Source organism: Loxodonta africana, chromosome 1 (genome assembly GCF_030014295.1).
Source record: "Loxodonta africana isolate mLoxAfr1 chromosome 1, mLoxAfr1.hap2, whole genome shotgun sequence".
NCBI lineage: Eukaryota > Metazoa > Chordata > Mammalia > Proboscidea > Elephantidae > Loxodonta > Loxodonta africana.
This window is the reverse complement of record NC_087342.1, coordinates 174,709,705-174,731,043: the sequence shown is the minus strand read 5'-3', so window position 1 is coordinate 174,731,043 and position 21,339 is coordinate 174,709,705. Positions and strand designations below refer to the sequence as shown.

The following is a 21,339-nucleotide window of genomic DNA, read 5'->3' as shown; positions in this document are numbered from 1 at the left end:
ACAGAGGCATCAGAGATTTTGGTGCCCCTTCACTACGGTGTCCTCAGAGGGCTTAGCTGCAAATTGAGGGAGTCATGAGGAGAGAGCCTTTCTCAAGCCCAGAGACTTTTTTAAAGGGGGTAAAAAGAGAGAATAGTGAGAGTAAACAGTAACTGTCCATAGTGAAGAGCTAGCTCTGTAAGGTACCTGAATTTGTGAAGTGTATTTCTTTAAATTTTTATTTTGCAGAATAGTCTATTTACTGATTAATATCAGTTTTGACTACATTTAGTTTAGTTGCTTTTCTTGAGCTCTATTTAATAAAGGCATTAAAAGTATAAAATTATTAAAAATAGATAATAAGTAAGCCCAATCCTTTCTTTGTTAAACAAGCTTATGAAAAACCTGGTGGCACCCAAGGTAACTAAGAAGGAAGTCTTATATTTGGAAAGATGAGACTGATAATTAACTTGGCCATGGGTGTAAAAGGCAAACAAAAATTAAAATATAGTAACATCCTCATTTATCAGGAAATATGAGTTCTGTAAAACTCAGATCCCCAGAACACTTATGCTTTGTCCAGTGCCCAAATGTTGTAAGTACTTCATAAATATTTCTGAATAATTTTGTTAACTTAGTGAAAAAGCCTCAAGTTGTCTCAGAACTGTGAGGAAAACCATTGTGTGTTTGATAGTAAAGAAATGTGAGACTGACCTAAGCCCCTCCCCTTAGCAGTTGAGCCCATAGGAAGGCAGCAGATGAGAGATTGCCAGGGACGCCCTATCAGCGATGTGCAGTGGAGCTCTCTGTGAAGAGTGAAGGAGAGTTACAGAAAGCACATGGAAGGGATTGGGTGGCCCTAAGATAAAAAAAAAAAAAAAAGATAAGGAAGAGCAAAAACCAGAGCCTGACTATTTACATTCCAATGAGTAACTTTTATGGAGGGGCTGCATTTTTCAGACTTTTATAACTATATGTTTACATTTTCTGTTGTTTATGTTCTCTTTACCCACAATTGAAAACAGTAAAATAAATCTCTTAGACGACCTCAGAAGGCATCAAAGGATAGGAAGAAACTGAATGTAAGCCAGGGAAAGGGAGACCGTAGTTGGAAGCCACAGGTGGTGCCCTAGACCAGCAGGTGGTTGATGGGCTGATGGTGCAACACCCCAGGGCAAGAAGTGGGGGTAAAGGATGTGATAACAGTAGAAATCCATGTGCCTTGGGCTCTCACCAAACACTAAAAAACCTAACTAAACCCATTGCCATGGAGTCGAATTCCAACTCATAGCGACCCTATAGGACAGGGTAAAACTGCTGCATAGAGTTTCCAAGGCTGTAATCTTTACGGAAGCAGACTGCCACATCTTTCTCCCATGGAGCAGCTAGTGGGTTTGAACCTCCAACCTTTTGGTTAGCAGGCCAGTATTTAACCACTGCGCCACCAGGGCTCCTTCACCAAACACTAGTACAGTCTATATGTAGAAGAGTTGTAACTACTAAGAAAAGACAAATTCAGCCAAAACTTGCTGTTAAAACTAAATGGTTACCCACCAAAGTCTGTCCCACTCCTAGAGATTCTTATACAGTAACTCAGAGCAAGACCCATTTTTTAATATGTGCCCTTAGGTGATTCAGTCGTGTGTGGTCCTAGAGCCCATGCTTTGAGGAGCACAGTTTCATGAGTATTTTCTGATTAATAGCCCTAGTACTGAAACGAAAATAGATTTTTTGGGGGGAAGTAAAGTTTATTCAGTATGACTTGAGAAGAAACTGTATTTCCTATTTTCTCAGGGTAAGGAGAACTGAGATGGAATTTTAACCTGCTTGCAACTTATTTGCTCATTAAATGAGATTTACCACTTAAAAATAAAAGCATAATAACTAATTTCTAATTTTAGCTAAGTCCCAATTATCCATGATAGATAGAAGTTAGGAGAAAAAAGAAAAACACAGAAAAGGAATGACCCCCAAATCAGTTACCTTTGGGCTTGAAATACATTCATAGCAGACACATAAATGTATACACATTCATTCATTCTCAATCTTCTGCATGCCTGGTCCCTGTCAGAAGTGAGCATTATTTCTATTCAAACCAAAAAAACCAAACCTGTTCCCCATGAGTTGATTCCTACTCATAGTAACCCTATAGGACAGAGTAGAACTGCCCCATAGGGTTTCCAAGGAGCGGCTGGTGGATTTGAACTGCAGACTTTTTGGTTAACAGCCAGGCTCTAAACCACTGCACCTTTCAGAGGATAGAAGAAAAGAGTTTGATGATTTGATATCAGTGGAGGTTTGTGGAGTGACATTTAAGGTGTGTGCGTGTGTGTGTGCGTGCGTGCGTGCATGCGTGCACACACGCACATGAGCTTAAAAAGTCTAATAGAATAGAGCTGAGGGGTGGATATAAATGGTACAGGAGCCAGAGGACTATTTAAAATTAGAAGCAGATATGAGGCAGGAAGCACTAGAATTTAACCCTACCTGCTACCCCAAGATTCCTTCTCCTAGCAATTCTCAGGGAGATCTAGATGCCAGCTCCCATCCTTTGAATAGAGGACAAACCGGAAATCAGCGTGATGGGCAGCATATCAGAGGCCCTAGTACTCCCAGGCGACCGCAGAGTAGAGGCAGCCAGCAGGAAGATAGATGGGACTGTCAGAGGCAGCACATCAGGGACAAGAGTGACAACCAGCATGGTGTGGGGGAGAAAAGAATTACAAAGTAGACAGTGAACGGTACTATTACCCTACTCTAGTGATGGATGCTCATGGTGATGATGACCCTGCTGCATCATTAAGTATGATTAAGTGCTATTTTATAGCCTTTAAGATGGCCCGTAATGGTATAATAAAAAGTGGTTATCGAAAGAACATGCTCCCCTTATCCAGAAGGCTAACTTATGTGGAAGGAAACCATTCCTGAATAAGGTCACATAAATGAGACCTTACTATATGTCTTGTTCCATTTGGCAGTTTGTTTTATGAAATAGCATCTAATGGATATGATTAATTCCATCTAATGGATATGATTAAACTTATTTCTTATTTAACTCATCTACAGAATGCGATCCCCACATTTGGTAGGCTACTAAATACTGTACTCTTGTATACTATGTGATCATAGTCCTTGGGTTGTTACCTTTAAAAAAAAAAAAAAAACTTATTAAACAGCATGTTTTGAGTGAACAAGTGTGATCTCACAAAAATTAGTTCATTTACACAGTTGGCAATGCATTGTATATACAATATTGTAGTCTCAGAATATAAATTACAGTCTTTCAATGTGTAAAATTCAAATAATCTATAACCAGTGACTTCAAATAGTTAATAAAACTTTCAAAGATTCCTAACTTTATCGTGTAGGTTGGTAGATGAGACAGCATCTAAGTGAATATGTTTACATAAGACCTGTCTACTGGTTTCATGCGGTGTCTACATATATTTCTACTGTTTATCAGCTTCTAGACCTTAACTGAAATGGGTAGTCTTTCTGACAAAAGATATTTCCCAAATCTTTTAATGGGGCCTGCATTCTGCCTAGATCCATAATCTCAAATTCTGCTTTCATTATGCATTTAGTTGTCTTAAAAGAATTACATCACCATAGTTGATATTGTTTCATCATATCAGTTCCTGTTTTAGATTATCAATTGAATGATTCAGCAATTAAGTTATTAATAGTGGTTATGAAGGATCTTGCCTAAATCTAAGGAAATTTTGCTTGCTAAGTTGAGTTTCCCAAGCTTATCTTCATCAGGAAATTTACAAAATGTTTTTGAAAAGTTTTAATCTGATATGTGGTGATATGGTTCACATCATAAATATATATATATACTTTTTTCTTACTGCACTTATTGTATCTAGTATATTGCTTCACTAAAAGTATTCTTATATGTAGGTTTATACCCAAGAATTATAACCAAGGAAATATAATAAAATTGTACGAAAACTTGTTTTTCTTTCTTCATAGATATATGGGCAATAGGTTGCATATTTGCTGAATTGTTAACTTCAGAACCTATTTTTCACTGCCGTCAGGAAGATATAAAAACAAGCAATCCCTTTCATCATGATCAACTAGATCGGATATTTAGTGTCATGGGATTTCCTGCAGGTAATTTATTTTCCTTTTCAAAATCAAGCATATTTTAAGTATATTGTGTATATTTTAAAACAAACAATAATTAGGAGATTTTTATAAGAGTAGCAAAGTAGCAAAGTATTTCCTGTAACAATATTCAATATTTTCTTTTGTAAGACAAAGATTGGGAAGATATTAGAAAGATGCCAGAATACCCCACACTTCAGAAAGACTTTAGAAGAACAACGTAAGTAATTCCATATTAAATATAGGTTGAAACATCAATAGGAACATTTAAATTAATCTTTTTAAAAGTCAAATATAGATTAATTAAAGCTAGAAACTTCGATTGTGTACAATAATTTATGCCTAAGATTTAAAGAAGATATTTTAGATACTGTCAACGATTGCATTGTATCTATAGATCGCTTTGGGCAGAATAGACATTTTTACAATGTTGAGTCTTCCTATCCACGAGGAAGGTATGTTTTTCACTTATGTAGGTGTCTTTTGGTTTCTTGCAGTAGTGTCTTATAGTTTTCTTTGTATAGGTCTTTTACATCTCTAGTTAGATTTATTCCTAAGTATTTTATCTTCTTAGGGGCTATTGTAAATTGCATTGATTTGGTGATTTCCTCTTTAATGCTCTCTTTGTTGGTATAGAGGAATCCATCTGATTTATGTATGTTTATCTCGTATCCTGATACTCTGCTGAAGTCTTCTGTTAGTTTCAGTAATTTTCTTGAGGATTCTTTAAATTTTTCTGTGTATAAGGTCATGTCATCTGCAAACAGAGATACTTTTACTTGTTCTTTGCCAATGTGGATACCCTTTATTTCTTTATCTAGCTTAATAGCTCTGGCTAGAGCCTCCAGCACAATGTTGAATAAGAGTGGTGATAAAGAGCATCCTTGTCTAGTTCCTGTTCTCAAGGGGAATGCTTTCAGTGTCTCTCTGGGATGATGTTGCCTGTTGGCATTGTATAAATGGCCCGTATAATGTTGAGGAATTTTCCTTCTTTTCCTATTTTGCTGAAAGGTTTTTTTTTTTTTTAAATCATGAATGGCCGTTGAACTTTGTCACATGCCTTTTCTGCATCAATTGGTAAGATGTGGTTTTTGTCTTTTGTTTATGCGATTGATTACATTGATTGTTTTTCTAATATTGAACCATCCCTGCATACCTGTTATGAATCCCACTTCATCGTGGTGAATTATTTTTTTGATACATTGTTGAATTCTATTGGCCAGAATTTTGTTGAGGACTTTTGCATCTAAGTTCATGAGGGATATAGGTCTGTAATTTTCTTTTTTTGTGGTGTCTTTACCTGGTTTTGGTATCAGGGTTATTTTGGCTTCATAGAATGAGTTTGGAAGTATTCCATCCATTTCTATGCTCTGAGATACCTTTAGTAGTAGAGGTGTTAACTCTTCTCTGAAAGTTTGGTAGAATCCTCCAGTGAAGCTGTCAGGGCCAGGGCTTTTCTTTGTTGGGAGTTTTTAAATTATTTTTTCAATCTCTTCTTTTTTCACGTGTTTATTTAGTTGTTCTGCCTCAGTTTGTGTTAGTTTAGGTAGGTAGTGTGTTTCTAGAAATTTGTCCATTTCCTCTAGGTTTTCAAATTTGTTAGAGTACAACTTTTCATAGTATTCTGTTATGATTCTTTTAATTTCAGTTGGGTCTGTTGTGATATCGCCCATCTCATTTCTTATTTGGCTTATTTGCTTCCTCTCCTGTTTTTCTTTTGTCAGTCTGGCCAGTAGTATATCGATTTTGTTAATCTTTTCAAAGAACCAGATTTTGGTCTTGTTAACTCTTTCAATTGTTTTTTCTGTTTTTTATTTCATTTAATTTGGCTCTAATTTTTATTATTTGCTTTCTTCTAGTGCCTGAAGGTTTGCTCTCTTTGTATTTTTTCAAGTTGTAAGGGATAATTCTTTGACTTTGGCCCTTTCTTCTTTTTGTATATGTGCATTTTTTGGTATCAGTTGACCTCTGAGCACTGCTTTTGCTGTGTCCCAAAGGTTCTGATAGGAAGTGTTTTCATTCTCGCTGGATTTATGCATTTCTTTATTCCGTCCTTAATTTGTTCTATAATCCAATCATTTTTGAGCAAAGTGTTGTTCAGTTTCCATGTGTTTGATTTCTTTTCCCTGATTTTTCTGTTATTGACTTTTAGTTTTCTGGCTTTATGGTCAGAGAGGATGCTTTGTAATATTTCGATGTTTTGGATTCTGTTAAGGCTTGCTTTATGACCTAATATGTAGTCTATTCTAGAGAATGTTCTATGTGCGTTGGAAAGGAAAGTATACTTGGACGCTGTTGGGTGGAGTGTTCTGTATGTCTGTGAGGTCAGGTTGGTCAATTATGGCATTTAGCTCTTTCGTGTCTTTATTGAGCTTCTTTCTGGATGTTCTGTCCTTCTAAATAGATCTTTTAAATGTCTGTTCTGTCTAAGTACAAAGTTACACCCTTGATTTTATCTTTATCTGAGTCATGATTGGTGACTGAAATGCTGGACTAGGAAACCAGGAAGGATGGTAGAAGGATTGAGAAAAACAAGCCGGTGCAGTCATGTACATTGAGTAGAAATAAGAGAAGAGTAAAGATGATGGCTTGATAAGAATTTGTAATAAATATGCTCACCTAGAGGAAGAGGTGGAAGTGGCAATGGCTTCCTTTGGGCAACATAACAGAATTTCAGGACAGGATGGCTTGTTGGAACAAAACCAGACATCATAAAGAAGAGAATGCCACTGATATTTCTGGCTCCTCTTTCGCACTCAGCAGAGTCCTTTGCCTCTATCCATGTTAAAGATGGCACTGGTATTGCTCAATCAAGGTTCTGTCTTGGGCTTTTTTCACTCTTGACATTTTCCCAGACAGTCTCCTCAATTTTGATGGCCACAGTTTATTATCAGTTATGCTGACACGATCTGTATATCCTGCTCAGATCTCTTTTTCAAGTTTCAGATCCATTTATCTAGTTGCCTTATGAAATCCCAACTGGAATGTTTCATAAATATTTCAAATGAACATACAAAACTGTACTCTTCATCTATTCCCTTAAACTTCTCCTCCCGTTCTATTTCCTATCTTAGGAAACAGTCACATGATTCACTTAACTGCCCAAGCCAAAGTCCTGGGAGCTATTCCCAATCCTTCTTCTATCTCACCCCTAGCACGCAAACCTAGTCAGTTCTGTCTTCTAAATACCCTTTGAATCGTTTTATTTCTCTCCATCTATCCTGCCATTGCTGACGTACAGGCCACTACCATCTCTCACCTAGAATCCTGCAGTGGCCTCCTGAGTGGTATTTCTACCTCCACTCTTCCCTCACTGTCTATATTGCAATCACTGTCTATACTGCAGTCACTGTCAAATGCAAATTTGATTATGTCACTTACCTAGTTGCTCTTAATTCATATTTGCTCTCACTTCCTTAATGTGGTTCATGAAATCTTGGCTTCTACTTCTCCACTTTCATCTCACCACTCTCTACTTTGTATTCTACAGCCCAGGCATTGTGAATTTCTTAAGTACCTGAAATACCCTGAGCTTTCTTTACTCTTTGGGTTTTTACATATGTTATTCCATTCCCTTAGTCTGGGATATTCTTTTCTCCCATTTTCTTCATCAGATTAACTCCTACTCATCCTTTCTACTTATGCTTTAGGTCTAGACCTGGGCATCACTTCCCTGACGAGGTCTCCCCTGACCTTCCAGGTCTGAATGAGGCGCTCCCCCTCTGCACTCCTATTGTGCCCTGTGCTGCTTCCATCAGCACTGATCACCTTGCACTACAATTAGTTTGTGAACACGTATCTGTCTTTCCCCGTGGATAGTGTGGATCATGTATATCATATACACCATTGTGTCCCCAGGGCCTAGCATACTTGTCCAGTGGATATTGAATGAAAGTGGTTCAAGTAATTGAAAATACTCCAATAATACAAAAGATGGAGAAAACTAATGAAGGCACCTAACATTTAACTTAGTATTTAAAGACTGAGTGGAAATTTTTACCAAGCAGATTGTAGGATAGTGTTTACAATAACCAGAAATAAAAGGAGGTACATTTTAAAAGATGAATGAAATTTAGCTAGAAAAATAATAGGAAAAGTTTAGTGAGAACAACGCATACTTCCTAAGCAAGTAGTTCTACCCACATAAATGCATAAGGCAAAGAGGAATTTATTTAAAATTAAGTGGTGCAAATGGTTAACTTGCTTGGCTGCTAACAGAAAGGTCGATGGCTCAAGTCTACTCAGAATTGCCTTGGAAGAAAGGTATCTTAATCTGCTTCTGAAAAATCAGCCATTGAAAACCCTATGGAGCACAGCTCTACTCTAACACACATGGGGTTGCCTTGAGTCGGAACCGACTTGAGGGCAACTGGTTTAACTAAATCTAAAGCTATCCAGAAATGCAAAACGCAATACATACAAGTCACCAAAATAAAATACAATGGGGGAAAAAAAAAACTCCAGGAAATATTATTTCAGTTGACATAAAAAAGTAAAGGCTAATAATTTGTTTTCATTGTATTAGATTAAAAGAACCAAAAAAAATTACTCTCAAAGTAAATTGGAAGTATCAGTTTTAATTAGTTGACACCTGATTAGCTGAAGGTAAGGTGAAAATAGAAGAGGAAATCATTAAGTTGACTTTAAAAAACTTAATGTTCAAATAAACATGGTCTGATAAAATGCTTCATAAAGTATGTAATGAGTTTGAGTTACTTTGAAAACCGGTTATCTCCTGAACTGTAGCAAATGTGAAGAGTGTAGTTTAGAAAATGACAAACAGTTCAGCTTAACTTTAATATTAGGAAAGAAGAAACCAGGACGGGAATTGAGCAATAGGCCATCTCAGATTCAAAACCTTTCATATTATATTAGAAGTAAATAACCTAGACTCTAGAGTTAACCTAACAGTTGATTCAACGTAAAGACCAAACACGGTAGACAAACTCCATTTCTTCCTAATTGTTAAGGTTTCTTCCCATTACCAAACTCAGAGGATTTTTTTTTTTTAAACAAATACACACGGTGAAGGTGTTTTAAAGGAAAACATCTAGTGTTGGCAAGAGTACAGTAAAATGGGCACTCATGGGTATGCCACTGGTCAGGACGAGTGCTTCTCAAGTGTTAATGTACCCACAGATTACCTGGGGACCTTGTTAAAAATCCAAATTTTGATTCAAAATCTGGGGTGGGGCCTAAAAATCTGTATTTCTAACAGGCTCTCAGGTGATGCTCATGCCGCTGACCTGAGGACCACATTTGTGTACCAAGGTTCTAGAGAACATAAAAAGGCTTTAAAGTATATGTGCAGGTCCTTTAACCCAGTAATTCCAGAAATTTATCCTGTGGAAGTAATCAGAGCAGCCACAATTACCTGAGTATTTACTATGTGCCAGGCATGGTGTTCAGCCCTGTACTTACATTCATTCATATGATCCACATAACAACTCTATGAGGTGATTGTAATACCCCTTTTCAGATCAGGAATCTATGGCTTATATAGAGGTTAACTAATGTGCCTAAGAGTGCCTAAGATCACACAGCTGGTAAATGAACAAGTCAAGGTTCAGGAGGGGTCTCTCATTCTCACCTGCTATGCAATATTGCCTCCCTGGGATATGTACCAGAATTACCTACGAGGACCCTCACTCCATAGCTGAGGGTAAACAAACAGCATAAATAACAATAAGAATATACAGTCATTAAGGAGCCCTGGTGGTGTAGTGGTTAAGAGTTTAGCTGCTAATCAAAAGGTCAGCTGTTCAAATCCACCAGCCAACTCCTTAGAATTCCTATGGGGCAGTTCTGTTTGTCCTGTAGGGTCGCTATGAGTCAGAATCAACTTGATGGCAATGGGTTTGGTTTTTGGTTTTAAAAATAATAAATTTAAAGAGTATTTGACAAGGGAAAATATTTATGAAACTATTAAGTCAAAAAAGTTACAAGATAATTTATATAATATCTTAATTTTGTAAAAATGAACAACAAAAAAAATCCTCTGAGTTTCTTGTATCAATATGTGTAACTAGAAAAAAATGCCAAAGAGAAATTAGCAAAATCTTGACAGTGGTTATTTATAACTGAATAGTTTGATTATAAATTATTTTAATTTTCTTCTTTGTACTTCCCTGTATTCTCTAAATTTTCTAAAAACAAAAAAAAAAATTTTTTTTTTCTACCATGTACTTATTTATTTTTTGACCTTTTTATTTTGAAGTATTTCATATGTAGGAAAGAACAGATATGATGAGAACTTAAGATGTATGTTTAAAATAATAAAATGAATATCTATCTACCCACCTGCTCAGCCTAAGAAATAGAACATTACTAAGATTACTGAGGGAGTCCCTGGGTGGCACAAATGGTTAAACGCGGGATTATTAACTGAAAGGTTGGTGGGTCAGACCCACTCAGAGGTGCCTCAGAAGTAAGACCTGGCAATCTGTTTCCAAAAGGTCACAGCCTTGAAAACCCTATGGAGCAGTTCTGCTCTGCACACATGGGTTCTCCATGAGTTGGAATCAACTAGAGGACAAAAAACAAGATCACTGAAGTGCCTTGTGTGTCCTTCCTCCCTGTTCACATCCCTCCCAAAGGGTAGCCATTTTTCTGAATTTTTATTTATCATCCACCATTTTTATTACAGTTGTACTACTATGTATGTCTCTCTAAATTAATTATTATTCTGTTTAATATGTCTTTGAACTTTACATAAATGGTATCATACTGTATATTTTCTTCTGCAACTTGGCTTTTTTCCCTTTCAACCATATGTATATAAAAAATATATATAACTATAGTTTTTTCACTTTTACTATTGTATAACATTCCATTCTATGAATATATAGCAATTTCTTTTACCCATTCTTCAGTTGATGGACATTTGGGTCACATACAGCCTTTTGCTATTCCAGAAACGCTGCTAAGAGCTTTTTTTTTTTCATGTAGCCTGAAGCACATGTGCAAAGGTGTGTCCCAGACCAGAGTATATAGCTAGGATTGGAATTGCTGGGTCATAGGATATACATATTTGCAGCTCTAATGGTTAATGTAAAATTATTATCCAAAGTGATCCAACAGTATAAACTTTTACATGGGTTATATAACAATTCCTATTTCTTCACAAGTTGGCCAATATTTGGTAATGTGTGCCTTTTTAATCATGGAAAACAGTGTCTTAAACACACATGCCTTATAGAAAAACTGTCTTTGTAGGTACGCCAACAGTAGCCTCATAAAATACATGGAGAAACACAAGGTCAAGCCTGACAGCAAAGTATTCCTCTTGGTAGGTGCATCTCTCCCAGACTGAAATCTGATCCTTAGCACAGCGCTTACCTCATCCCATTTACCTTCTCTTTAGAAAGAAATTAAATTGGTGGGTGCTGGGGCAAAATTGGAGCCCTGGTGGCACAGTGGTTAAGAGCTTGGCTACTAACCAAAAGGTTAGCAGTTTGAATCTACCAGCTGCTCCTTGGAAACCCTATGGGGCAGTTCTACTCTGTCCTATAGGGTCACTATGAGTCAGAATCGACTCGCTTTGGCAGTGGGTTTGTTCTTTTTGTTTTGGGGGGCAAAATTAAATATTTTTCTGTTGAGATGTCACCCTTGACTTCTAGTCTGAATTTTTTTCAATAATTTATTAGCAGGAAATAATTTAAATTCTAAAAGGTCTTTAATGCTGATGATATTTGCCAATTGTACATAAATGTATATAGTGTAACAATCACACAGTGAGCTAAACAAAATGTATTTGATGTTAATCCAGTTAGACACTAATGCAAAAGTTAAAATGCTGTCTCATAGACAACCTTTTCATGTGCACTTAATTTATGTGTTACTGTAGCTTCAGAGACTCCTTACTATGGATCCAACTAAGAGAATTACCTCAGAGCAGGCGCTGCAGGATCCCTATTTTCAGGAGGACCCCTTGCCGACGTTAGAGTACGTAGCCTACCTTTTCTCTGCGCTTTCTCCAGGTCTAAGATGTGGGACGGCAGCTGAAAACAGGCGAAGCACTTGTTGCTAAAGCATTTTTACTTCCTTCATTAATACTCAGAGAGAAACTGCTAAAGAGGAAGGTCCTGTATTTAGAAACAAGCAAAACTGAGAGGTGTGAATGAAGACAACTGTTTTAGGGATGACCATTAATTGGTTTTACAGAGGAAAACTAAAGCTGAGAACAGATGGGACTTTTCTAAAAAGGTATTTCATAAAAAGGTCGGTCTGTCAGGTTAGAGATTAAACCAAACCAGTAGGGAGCTGATAATCTGAAATTTTCTCTTCCGTAACGTGTCCACTGCGCCACGAAGCCCCTCTATTTCTTCATCCTTGTTACATCCAGATATATAATTTGTGCTTGGATTTATTAGAGATGCAGCTTTTCTTGATGGGGGAAAAAAACATTTTCATTGTTAAAATAAATACAAATTCAGTTATTTTTGTTGCAGATGCAGTTAATTTGGAAAAACTAACTGCATATGTCAGCTGAAGCAGCTAAGAATTGTTATTGAAAGTAAAAATGAATGGCAAACTCCAGCCACGGATAAGGAGTAAAAATTGGGAGAGCATAAATAGACCTGTTCAGCAAAATAAAAGGGGGAGTTTAAATTAACGGGGTTAATGATATTGCAGACTTTAAATCATGCCATGATGAGTATTCCTTTTTTTTTTTTTTAAATAATTTTTAGTGTATTTGCTGGCTGCCAGATTCCATACCCCAAACGAGAATTCCTTAATGAAGATGAACCTGAAGAGAAAGGTGAAAAGGTATAAATTGCACGGTACACTTTGTACCCCCAGAGAGTAAAAGAGGCAAAAAAAAGATCTCAAGGGAAGTATACCTTAATAAGTACTATGTATTTAAGGGCCTTTGATTTAATGATGTATTTATTTTAGTTTCTATGAAAGTTTTGGGATTGTAGCTGTACCTTGAAATTTGAAATATAATAAGCTTACAGATAAACGATCTTCCCAGTGAACTTCCTAGTTTGTTTTATAGCCTATTCTCTTCCCCGATTCCTAATTCTTGCCCTTTTTGTTTGTTCAGTCCCATTACCATCACTTTATGTAGAGTGACTTTTCAAAGCATCTCTCTGCTCTTTTGTCTTAACTGGCTGCATCAGCCCTCTTCCCAAGACCCTCTACTTCCCCAAAATCAGGATTGAAAGACATTGTAGCTGTCTCAATAAGCACAAAGCATTTCCTGTGTACCTGATGTCCGGGACTAATTTGGAAGATTAATGTACTATCTAAATGGACTTCAGAGACTGAGTCCTGTTCAGGGTTTGGTACTTTTATCTCGGGGACACTGAATTCCCCCCGGCACTTCCATTCTCCAGTCAGTTCCTGTCACTTCTGTGTCCCAGTAAGCTGCTCCCTAGGGCAGTCAGCAGTCACACATGCATATCAAGGAATGAGAAGAATTTACTGTAAATTTAGTTTCATACTTTTTTTTTTTTTTTACCAAGCTCGATGTTTTATTTTTCCTTAAAAGAATCAGCAACAGCAACAGAACCAACATCAGCAGCCCACAGCCCCCCCGCAGCAGGCAGCAGCCCCTCCACCGGCGCCGCCGCAGCAGCAGAACAGCACCCAGACCAACGGGACCGCGGGGGGCGCCGGCGCCGGGGCCGGGGGCGCTGGGCCCGGTCTGCAGCACAGCCAGGACACCGGCCTTAACCAGGTGCCTCCAAACAAGAAACCGCGGCTCGGGCCTTCAGGCGCCAACTCAGGCGGGCCTGTGATGCCGTCAGATTATCAGGTACTGCGCCCCGAAGTGTGTACTTTACGTTCATAAGTTTTGTGAAATAGGAAATAGATTAATGATAAACTCTCGAACTCTAAAGTTTGACTATACAAAGCATATAATTCTGTTTCTAGGGCATTACATGAAAATAAAGATTTTTTTTTAAATCTTATTTCCCATAAACTCACTGCCATCCAGTCATTTGGACTCACGGTGACCCTATAGGACAGAGTGGAACTGCTACATAGAGTTTCCAAGGCTGTAAATCTTTACGGAAGCACACTGCCCTGTCTTTCTTCGTGGAGCAGCTGCCGGTGGGTTCAAACTGCTAACCTTTTGATTAGCAGTCGAGTGCTTAGCCACAGTGTCACCAGGCTCCTTATAGGTCACATAATTGTGAGATATTTGGTTTCCTGGCTTGTTCATCCCTGACACCTGAGGAGGCTGAAGAGGGGGAGGCAGTTGAAAAGGAGGGGGTGCCTGCTTACTTTGAACAAAGTTAACTACATGAAAGATTTGCTTCCACTGAGAAGAAATAATCAGTAAGTAGCTACATAGGTATAGAAGAGGAGAGGATCGAGATTGTGACCTTGCAGAAATAACTGTTAAGCTTCTCTAAAAATAACTTAAAATCTTTTTAATGTAAAAATATAACACAGTTGCCAATTCAACATTTTTCAGGTGTACAGTTTGTCACTAGATATAATTTTGAGGCTAGAAAATATTTTTTGTTATCAAAAAACAAAAGAAAACTACAATCACACTACTAATTCAGGATATTAATAAAAGTCTAAGAATTAGTACTTGGAGAGAGAGGTAAAAATACCCATTGTGAAAACAGTAGGGAATCTTGTTACAAAAAAAACAAAAAACATTTTTAAGGTAGTAACAAGCTAAGAGGAAACCCTGGTGGGGAGTAGTGGTTAAGAGCTATGGCTTTTAACCAAATGTCGGCAGTTGGAAGCTAACAGGTGCCCCTTGGAAACTCTATGGGGCAGTTCTGCTCTGTCCTGTAAGGTTGCTGTAAGTCGGAATCAACTCAATGGCAACGGTTTTGCTTTTTTTTTTTTTAAATAAGCTAAGAAACTTAAATGAGAGGTTTAAAAAAAAAAAAAAAAAAGGTTTAAGACCATAATCCCTCAGTGTGCTGGTGGAGGAAGAGCACTTGGGATAGAGATCATAGAAAACAAAACCACAGCAAGGGAGCCATAAACTCACCAATAAGAAATCAGAATAAAGGAAACCATTAAACCATTAGCAAGAAAGACTAAATAGCTGCCTAAACTTTGAAGAATATTGAATACACCAGGGACTGCCAGAAAAATGAACAAATCTGTCTCGGAATAAGTACAGCCAGAACACTCCTTAGAAGTGGGGATGGTGAGACTTTGCCTCAGGTTACTTTGGACATGTTATCAGGAGGGATCAGTCTCTGGAGAAGGACATCATGACTGGTAAAGTAGAGAAAAAAAATAAAAAGAGGAAGACCCTCAGTGAGATGAATTGACACAGTAGCTGCAATGATGGGCTCAAGCATAGCAACTATTGTGTGAGGATGGTGCAGGACCAGGCAGTGTTTTGTTCTGTTGTACGTACAGTCACTATGAGTCAGAATGAACTTGATGGCACCTAACAACAACAAACTGCCTTTACATTTTAAATATCTCAACAAACCATCTGTTTTCACATGATTATTATTGTTGCTAATTGCCTTCAAGTGGATTCCAACTCATCGTGACCCCATGTGTGCAGACTAGAACTGCTCCACAGGGTTTTCGAGGCTGTGATCTTTTTGGAAGCAGATGGCCAGGCCTGTCTTCTGAGGCGCCTCTGGGTAGGTTCGAACCAGCAACCTTTCAGCTAGAAGTGGAGTGCTTAACCATTTGTGCCACATGATTACCCGAAAACTCTTCCATGATTCCCTACAAACAGAAGAGTACGTAATTACTTTCATTTGGCTCCATTTAAACTAACAAAGCCTTCAGCTTTGATTCACTAAAACCAGCTTGCTATTTGGGGAGTAGTCATGAACATATTCGAATTTTGTTATAAATTCAATTTTTTCCCAGGCTTTAATATTAGTTTATTACTATTATATGAGTAACAGATCTTTACTATATACTGACTTGTCTTTGTGTCTCTGATTGCCATGTTAACTTGATTATAGTCAGTTGTGGACAGATTACTTAAAAATTGCATTTCTCCCCTATTCTTTCAAACTCAGCTTTTCAAAATGCTTCTCTTTGTCCTTACTATGCAACCTACTTAAAAATAAACTTTGGCATATACCTACGAAATGGGAGTTCTTGAGTGGTGCTTGGCTGCTTAACTGAAACATTGGAGTCCACCCAGGGATGCCTTGGAAGAAAGTTCTGGCAATCTGTTACCGGAATAAGGTTCTTGCCTCTCACTGGTTAAGAATGAGCAAGTAAGGCATGTAGTTTTTCACAGGAGCAAAGCTTTATTGAAGAGTCTTGCAAGCAGAGACAAGGAGGGCCTAGAGCAATGCATACCCTCATCTCACACAACAAAAGACAGGCCTGCGTTTTTAAAAGTTCTTGGGCAGGAAAAGATTCATGTTTATTCATAGATACAGGCTAGATATGTTAACTAAGGTGTGTACGCAGCAGCTTTCCAAGAGGCCTCTGGGATTTGTAGATTCACGCCTATGCAGTCTCCTGCTCCCCAGGTTCGATTCCCCGGAGGCGGCTGTAGCCCCTCACTGCCCCTGGTAGAAGGTCACACAGGGGTCACAGGTGGATGTTCGGTGCATGTCCCTGGGCCTAGTCTTTTCTAACTCTTTCTGAAAGGCACCTTTAAAGAAGTTTGCATGCTATTTTTAGATACGCTGCCCCATTGTCCTGGGGAATGGCTTTGTTTCTGGGCCCTGGCCCATTTCTTGTTACTTTGTTTGCAGATTTGGGGGCCCCTCTGTTCTCTGTCTTACGGAGTCTCTAGGTTCCACACTCAACCCCCTATTACCTCCCTGATAGTATAGCCTATTTCTCTTTTACTTGTTTCTCCTCTAACCACACCAGTCTCTTCACTATTTCTCAAATAGGCACCCTCCAATCTCAGGGCCTTTGCTCCCTGTCTTACTCCCCTTGAGACTTCAACCCCATAAATCTTTATGGGAGTGTGGATGGAGGTCTCTGTTTCTGTAACTTCTTCATGCTGGACTGGGGCATTGTTCCTGCCTAACCGAGTAGAAGTCTCTTGCTACCTTGGCACCACTGGGACCCCTTCTTGGGGAATCAGTTGGTAGTCTTGTATGACCAGGAGCTTGGCCTGACTGAAAGCTTCAACAGACAGGGGCCAAATGTGAGTAGTACTATTCTTCTGGTCAAGGCTCTAGACCCTGTGGTGGCTACTGTCATGGAAAGACCTTGGTAGTCTAAATCGCGCAATTGTTTCTTTTAATAGCCTTTTTCTTTTTATACATTTAGATAATAGTCCTAGGAGGGCATCCCTCTCATAGTGTGTGGCATCATGGAAGGCTTTTACTATTTCCATAATAAATATGCAGGCACATGTAATACTCTGTCATCATTCTTCATTTATCTTGTATCATCTTAAGAAAAACCCCTTCTTTTCTCTTAGGGCACACACCAAGGCAGTTAGCTCAGCTTTTTGGGCTGATGTTTCTGGTGGTAAAGCTCTTGTCTCAATAATACCAGTCTGGCTGTCAGTTACATAAAAGGGTGGCAGGGTTCAAAGTTTGGCACACTTTGAAGTTTAACTCTGGGGTATCTAGGAGGAGGGCCCAAAGAGGGTAGAAACGAAGCAATAGAGGGGAGTGTTTTCTACACTGCCCACCAAATATATTGGCTTCCCCCTCCTTTGTTTCTTTACATTCTCTGTCCCAAATCACAGGAAAGGGGAAAAGTAAAGTTCCTTACCTTAGGCTTTCCGTCAATAACTAACTGTACAGTCACAACTGGAGAGTGGGCCTGGATTTGGGGTTAAAACAGAGAAGGCAGCTTTCGTGTCTAGCAAAAATTCAGTCTCTTTACCTCCCACGTCGAGAGTAACCCAAGGCTCTATTGTGGCGATGGTCTCCTGGCGGGGAGCTGAGTGGACCTCTGGGCCTCATCAATAGGGCTGCTGTTCTTCTTCCAAGAGGGACATCAGGCGCTGTGGGCCTGCCTGGCCTGGCCTCTCTTTTTTGCAATACCCACATTGGTCTGGCTTGATACTCACTGGTCGATGAGGAAATTCTTTTGGAGGTCTTGGTCTTTAGGATTCTGTTGGGTTACCTCGAGTTGGGCCCTGAAGTGCTACTGCCAACAATCAGGCCTTTTTCTTCATTTGATCCTCTGCTGCCAGATCCCTATTGTTAAAAGACCTTGAAGGCTTCCTCAACCAGTCGTGAGAGGGGAGTCTGGGGTCCTGCTTCTATCTTTTGTAGTTTCTTTTTAGTATCTGGTGTTATAGCTAGCAAAGTCTTTCTTCCTGAGCTGTCATGGTCAGACTATTTCTTAAAAGCCTCAATCAGCCTGGTAAGGAAGACTATTGAGTTCTCTTCTGCTGTCTAGGTAATTTCTTGTACCCTATTATAATTAACAGGCTTGGCTATACACTTCTAAATTTCGCCTAGTATACATGCAACTAAATATTTGGCTCTTTTTTACCATCTCTATTGTAATCCCAATTCGGCTCCGCATCGGGGACTGTGTTTCTCTTCCCAGTCTGAAAATAACATGTGTTAGGTGTGGACAGCATCGTCTGTCTGTTCTCTAGCCTTAGTCAGGATCTTAGTCTTTTCATCCGTACGACACTAGTGAGTTAAAATGACCACCACATCTCCCCAGGTCAAATTAAAATTCAAGCTGCGTTTCATGAACTCATCCTTAGATGTCTCAGGGTCTTCTACACACTCTAATCTTTTTTTTTTTTTTGCACTGGCTTAAGTCTGAGACTGAAAATGGCACATGAACCTGGGTTGTGTCTCTAGTCCCACAGTGACTGATAAATTTCTTAAAGATTTCTCCAATTTATATATACCATAAATGGGAATTAAAGTTACCAACCATACCTTGAGTGCTGGAACGATGGGCTTTCTCCTGACTCTTGTTTTACAAAGGATGGCAAATTTAACATTACCTTTAACACACAAAGTTTGTCCGGAGAAAACAGAAAATATAGAAAAACTTACATGTGATAACTAAGTTTTCACTATTAGCTTTTCTTGTTGGAGGCCTTCAGTTAATCTGTCTAAAACATACTAAGCGTTCTCCTTGAGGGCAAGCTGTCCCTCTTTGGTTTACCTGTTAACAGTCATGGGTCACTTATTCAGAAGCAGAAGTGGTATCTAAGACAAAATGGAGTCTGAGCCATGAGGTTGATCTCCTCTGAGAACCTGGTTTAAGATACATAATTTTCTGTATAGCAAGAGGGTAAGAGTTTGATTACAAACATTAAACAGGTACCTCATGCAACATTGTCTAGAAGACTGATTAAAATGATTATTGATTTACCATAAACATAACTTTCAGTCTAATCTTTGGAGTCAGTTTTTCAAAACAGATTGAATTCTTCAAAAAAAGCACAATGGCCAGAGCAAATTCTTTTGTTAGTTATCTGGACAATTATTTGTAAAAGGACACCTAAAGGCAATGGCCTGTGTGGGTTGCCTCAACCTTTATGAAAGTCAGAAATCTGGATTCCAGGAAAATTACGTACAACTCTTTCATGGTTCCCTCTTTTGAGTCATGATCTTGTTATAGAATCTTTGATTAAAAATATTCAATCACTATCTGCTTTTAAGATCTCAGGCACCAAACAGCTACTCAGGAGGTAGAACAGAAACACTAACATTAGGCCAGTTGTCTGAAATCACCAATGAAACTATGACCCTAAGGCCTTTGAACCAAGGAAACAAATTTCATGAGGTGTTTGTTCACACAGAAGCAGCATCAGTAACGGTTTTTCATGTGCCTCAGCAGGAGCTACATTCTGCCAAACCTAGAATGCTATTCTAATTTGTAAAATCATAGTTCATATTTCAGACACCTTTCTGGTCATGATATTCACAACTTTGTTAAGTTTGTCAACAAGAACTTCTAATTCAAGAGTTTCTTTCTTTTTTTTTTTAACCCACTAGTTATTTAGGACAAAAGAAGAATATGGTTTCTTATGTCCAGAAAGTCAGACCTCAAAGCACCAGCAGTACTCTCACATAAAACCCATAGTATCCTTTAGTTTAGATATTTTGGTCAAGTGTTTTCAGGAAATCGGTAAAGTAACATAATTCTTAATGGTGAAAGACCTGAAAGAAATCAATTCCAAACCATTAACTGTATTTTTAAAGAACTTCAGATGTAACACATAATCCCGAGACACAGCACCATACAGTCAGGATATATCAAGAATACACCAAGACCATTAAGGCTCTAAATACCTGAACAGCAACAAAAATCACTTCATAGGTAAATGATGTGAATTCTCCAGTCAAACCATTGGCTTTTAATGATGTTAGACTCAAAAAATAAATCGACCAAGTTAGCAATAACCCAGAGAGAAAGAATCAGGCACTTCTTATGACTTTAACAACATGTTCCATATAATTTATATCATGTCTAATAAACTTTTTTAGCACTTTTTCTTTATAAAAATTTTCGTGGCTTTCAAACTTGTCAGGAGTTTATCATAAGTTACCACGCAACAATACTTTAGTTATTTAACCAAAGATCTTGAAATAAAACCCTTAGTTTTTCTTAAAGCCACGTGGCTTGGTTTCTGACTCAGGAATCTTATTCTAATGACAGACTGAACCTTTGTCTTTGAAGCAGATTCAATTCAACATCAATAAGTTACCTAAAAGATCTTAGAGATTATTTTAAGCCTGTATACCATAAAACATAAGTAATTGAAATAAAGTTTCTTTAAATATTCCAAATTTTCATTTGACTTTTGTTATTTCTCATATTTTTCCAATCTAATTTTATCAACTGACTTTGGAAATCACAAGGTTTCTGTTTAACTGACCAATGAACATTTCTCTAGGCCATTTCAGTGTTTCTTTGTGGCCTTGGCAGGTAAGGGCTGGGGGCTAAGGAGGCCTCATTTGGCCCCACCCTACCTACTTTTTAACTCAAGGTAGAAGACAAGATTAGCCCATTCTGATGCATTTACATACAGAGGCATTTTGAAAGGCTATCTACCCAGTAAAATACCAAAGCCCTTTAGCAATTTTGTAAAGGAATCCAATAGTTAGCTAGGGAGACTGGAAGCTGAAGGGAGTCATCCCAATTCCAGACATTTCAAAAGGCAAAAAACAGCAATTTCTTTCTCTTTTGCTGTTCTGGAACTACTTTTCCTTCAAGACAAAATTACGTTTTTTCTTCAAACCACCTAGAGCAAAAGATGACCAATCGCTCAGTAAACAGCCCAATCAGTAAATTCTCAGGAGTCTCCACAAGCATGCTCTAATTCAACCTGAATTTCTCTTCACCATTTAGTTTCTATGCAACACATACATTACACATAAGACACAGAGG

At 38.3% G+C, this 21,339-nt stretch overlaps 1 protein-coding gene across 17 annotated transcripts in view; it reads left to right on the top strand.

Annotated features, from left to right (window-relative positions):
• CDK19 (cyclin dependent kinase 19) overlaps positions 1 to 21,339 on the top strand; it is a 192,368-nt gene that overhangs the window by 160,117 nt on the left and 10,912 nt on the right. For all 17 annotated transcript variants that reach the window (XM_064289742.1, XM_023542799.2, XM_064289782.1 and 14 more), the window contains 6 exons: positions 3,955 to 4,098; positions 4,243 to 4,312; positions 11,308 to 11,380; positions 11,939 to 12,036; positions 12,783 to 12,861; positions 13,589 to 13,855. In XM_064289742.1, coding sequence (XP_064145812.1) covers positions 3,955 to 4,098; positions 4,243 to 4,312; positions 11,308 to 11,380; positions 11,939 to 12,036; positions 12,783 to 12,861; positions 13,589 to 13,855 — 731 coding nt within the window. The remainder of the gene's footprint in view (positions 1 to 3,954; positions 4,099 to 4,242; positions 4,313 to 11,307; positions 11,381 to 11,938; positions 12,037 to 12,782; positions 12,862 to 13,588; positions 13,856 to 21,339) is intronic.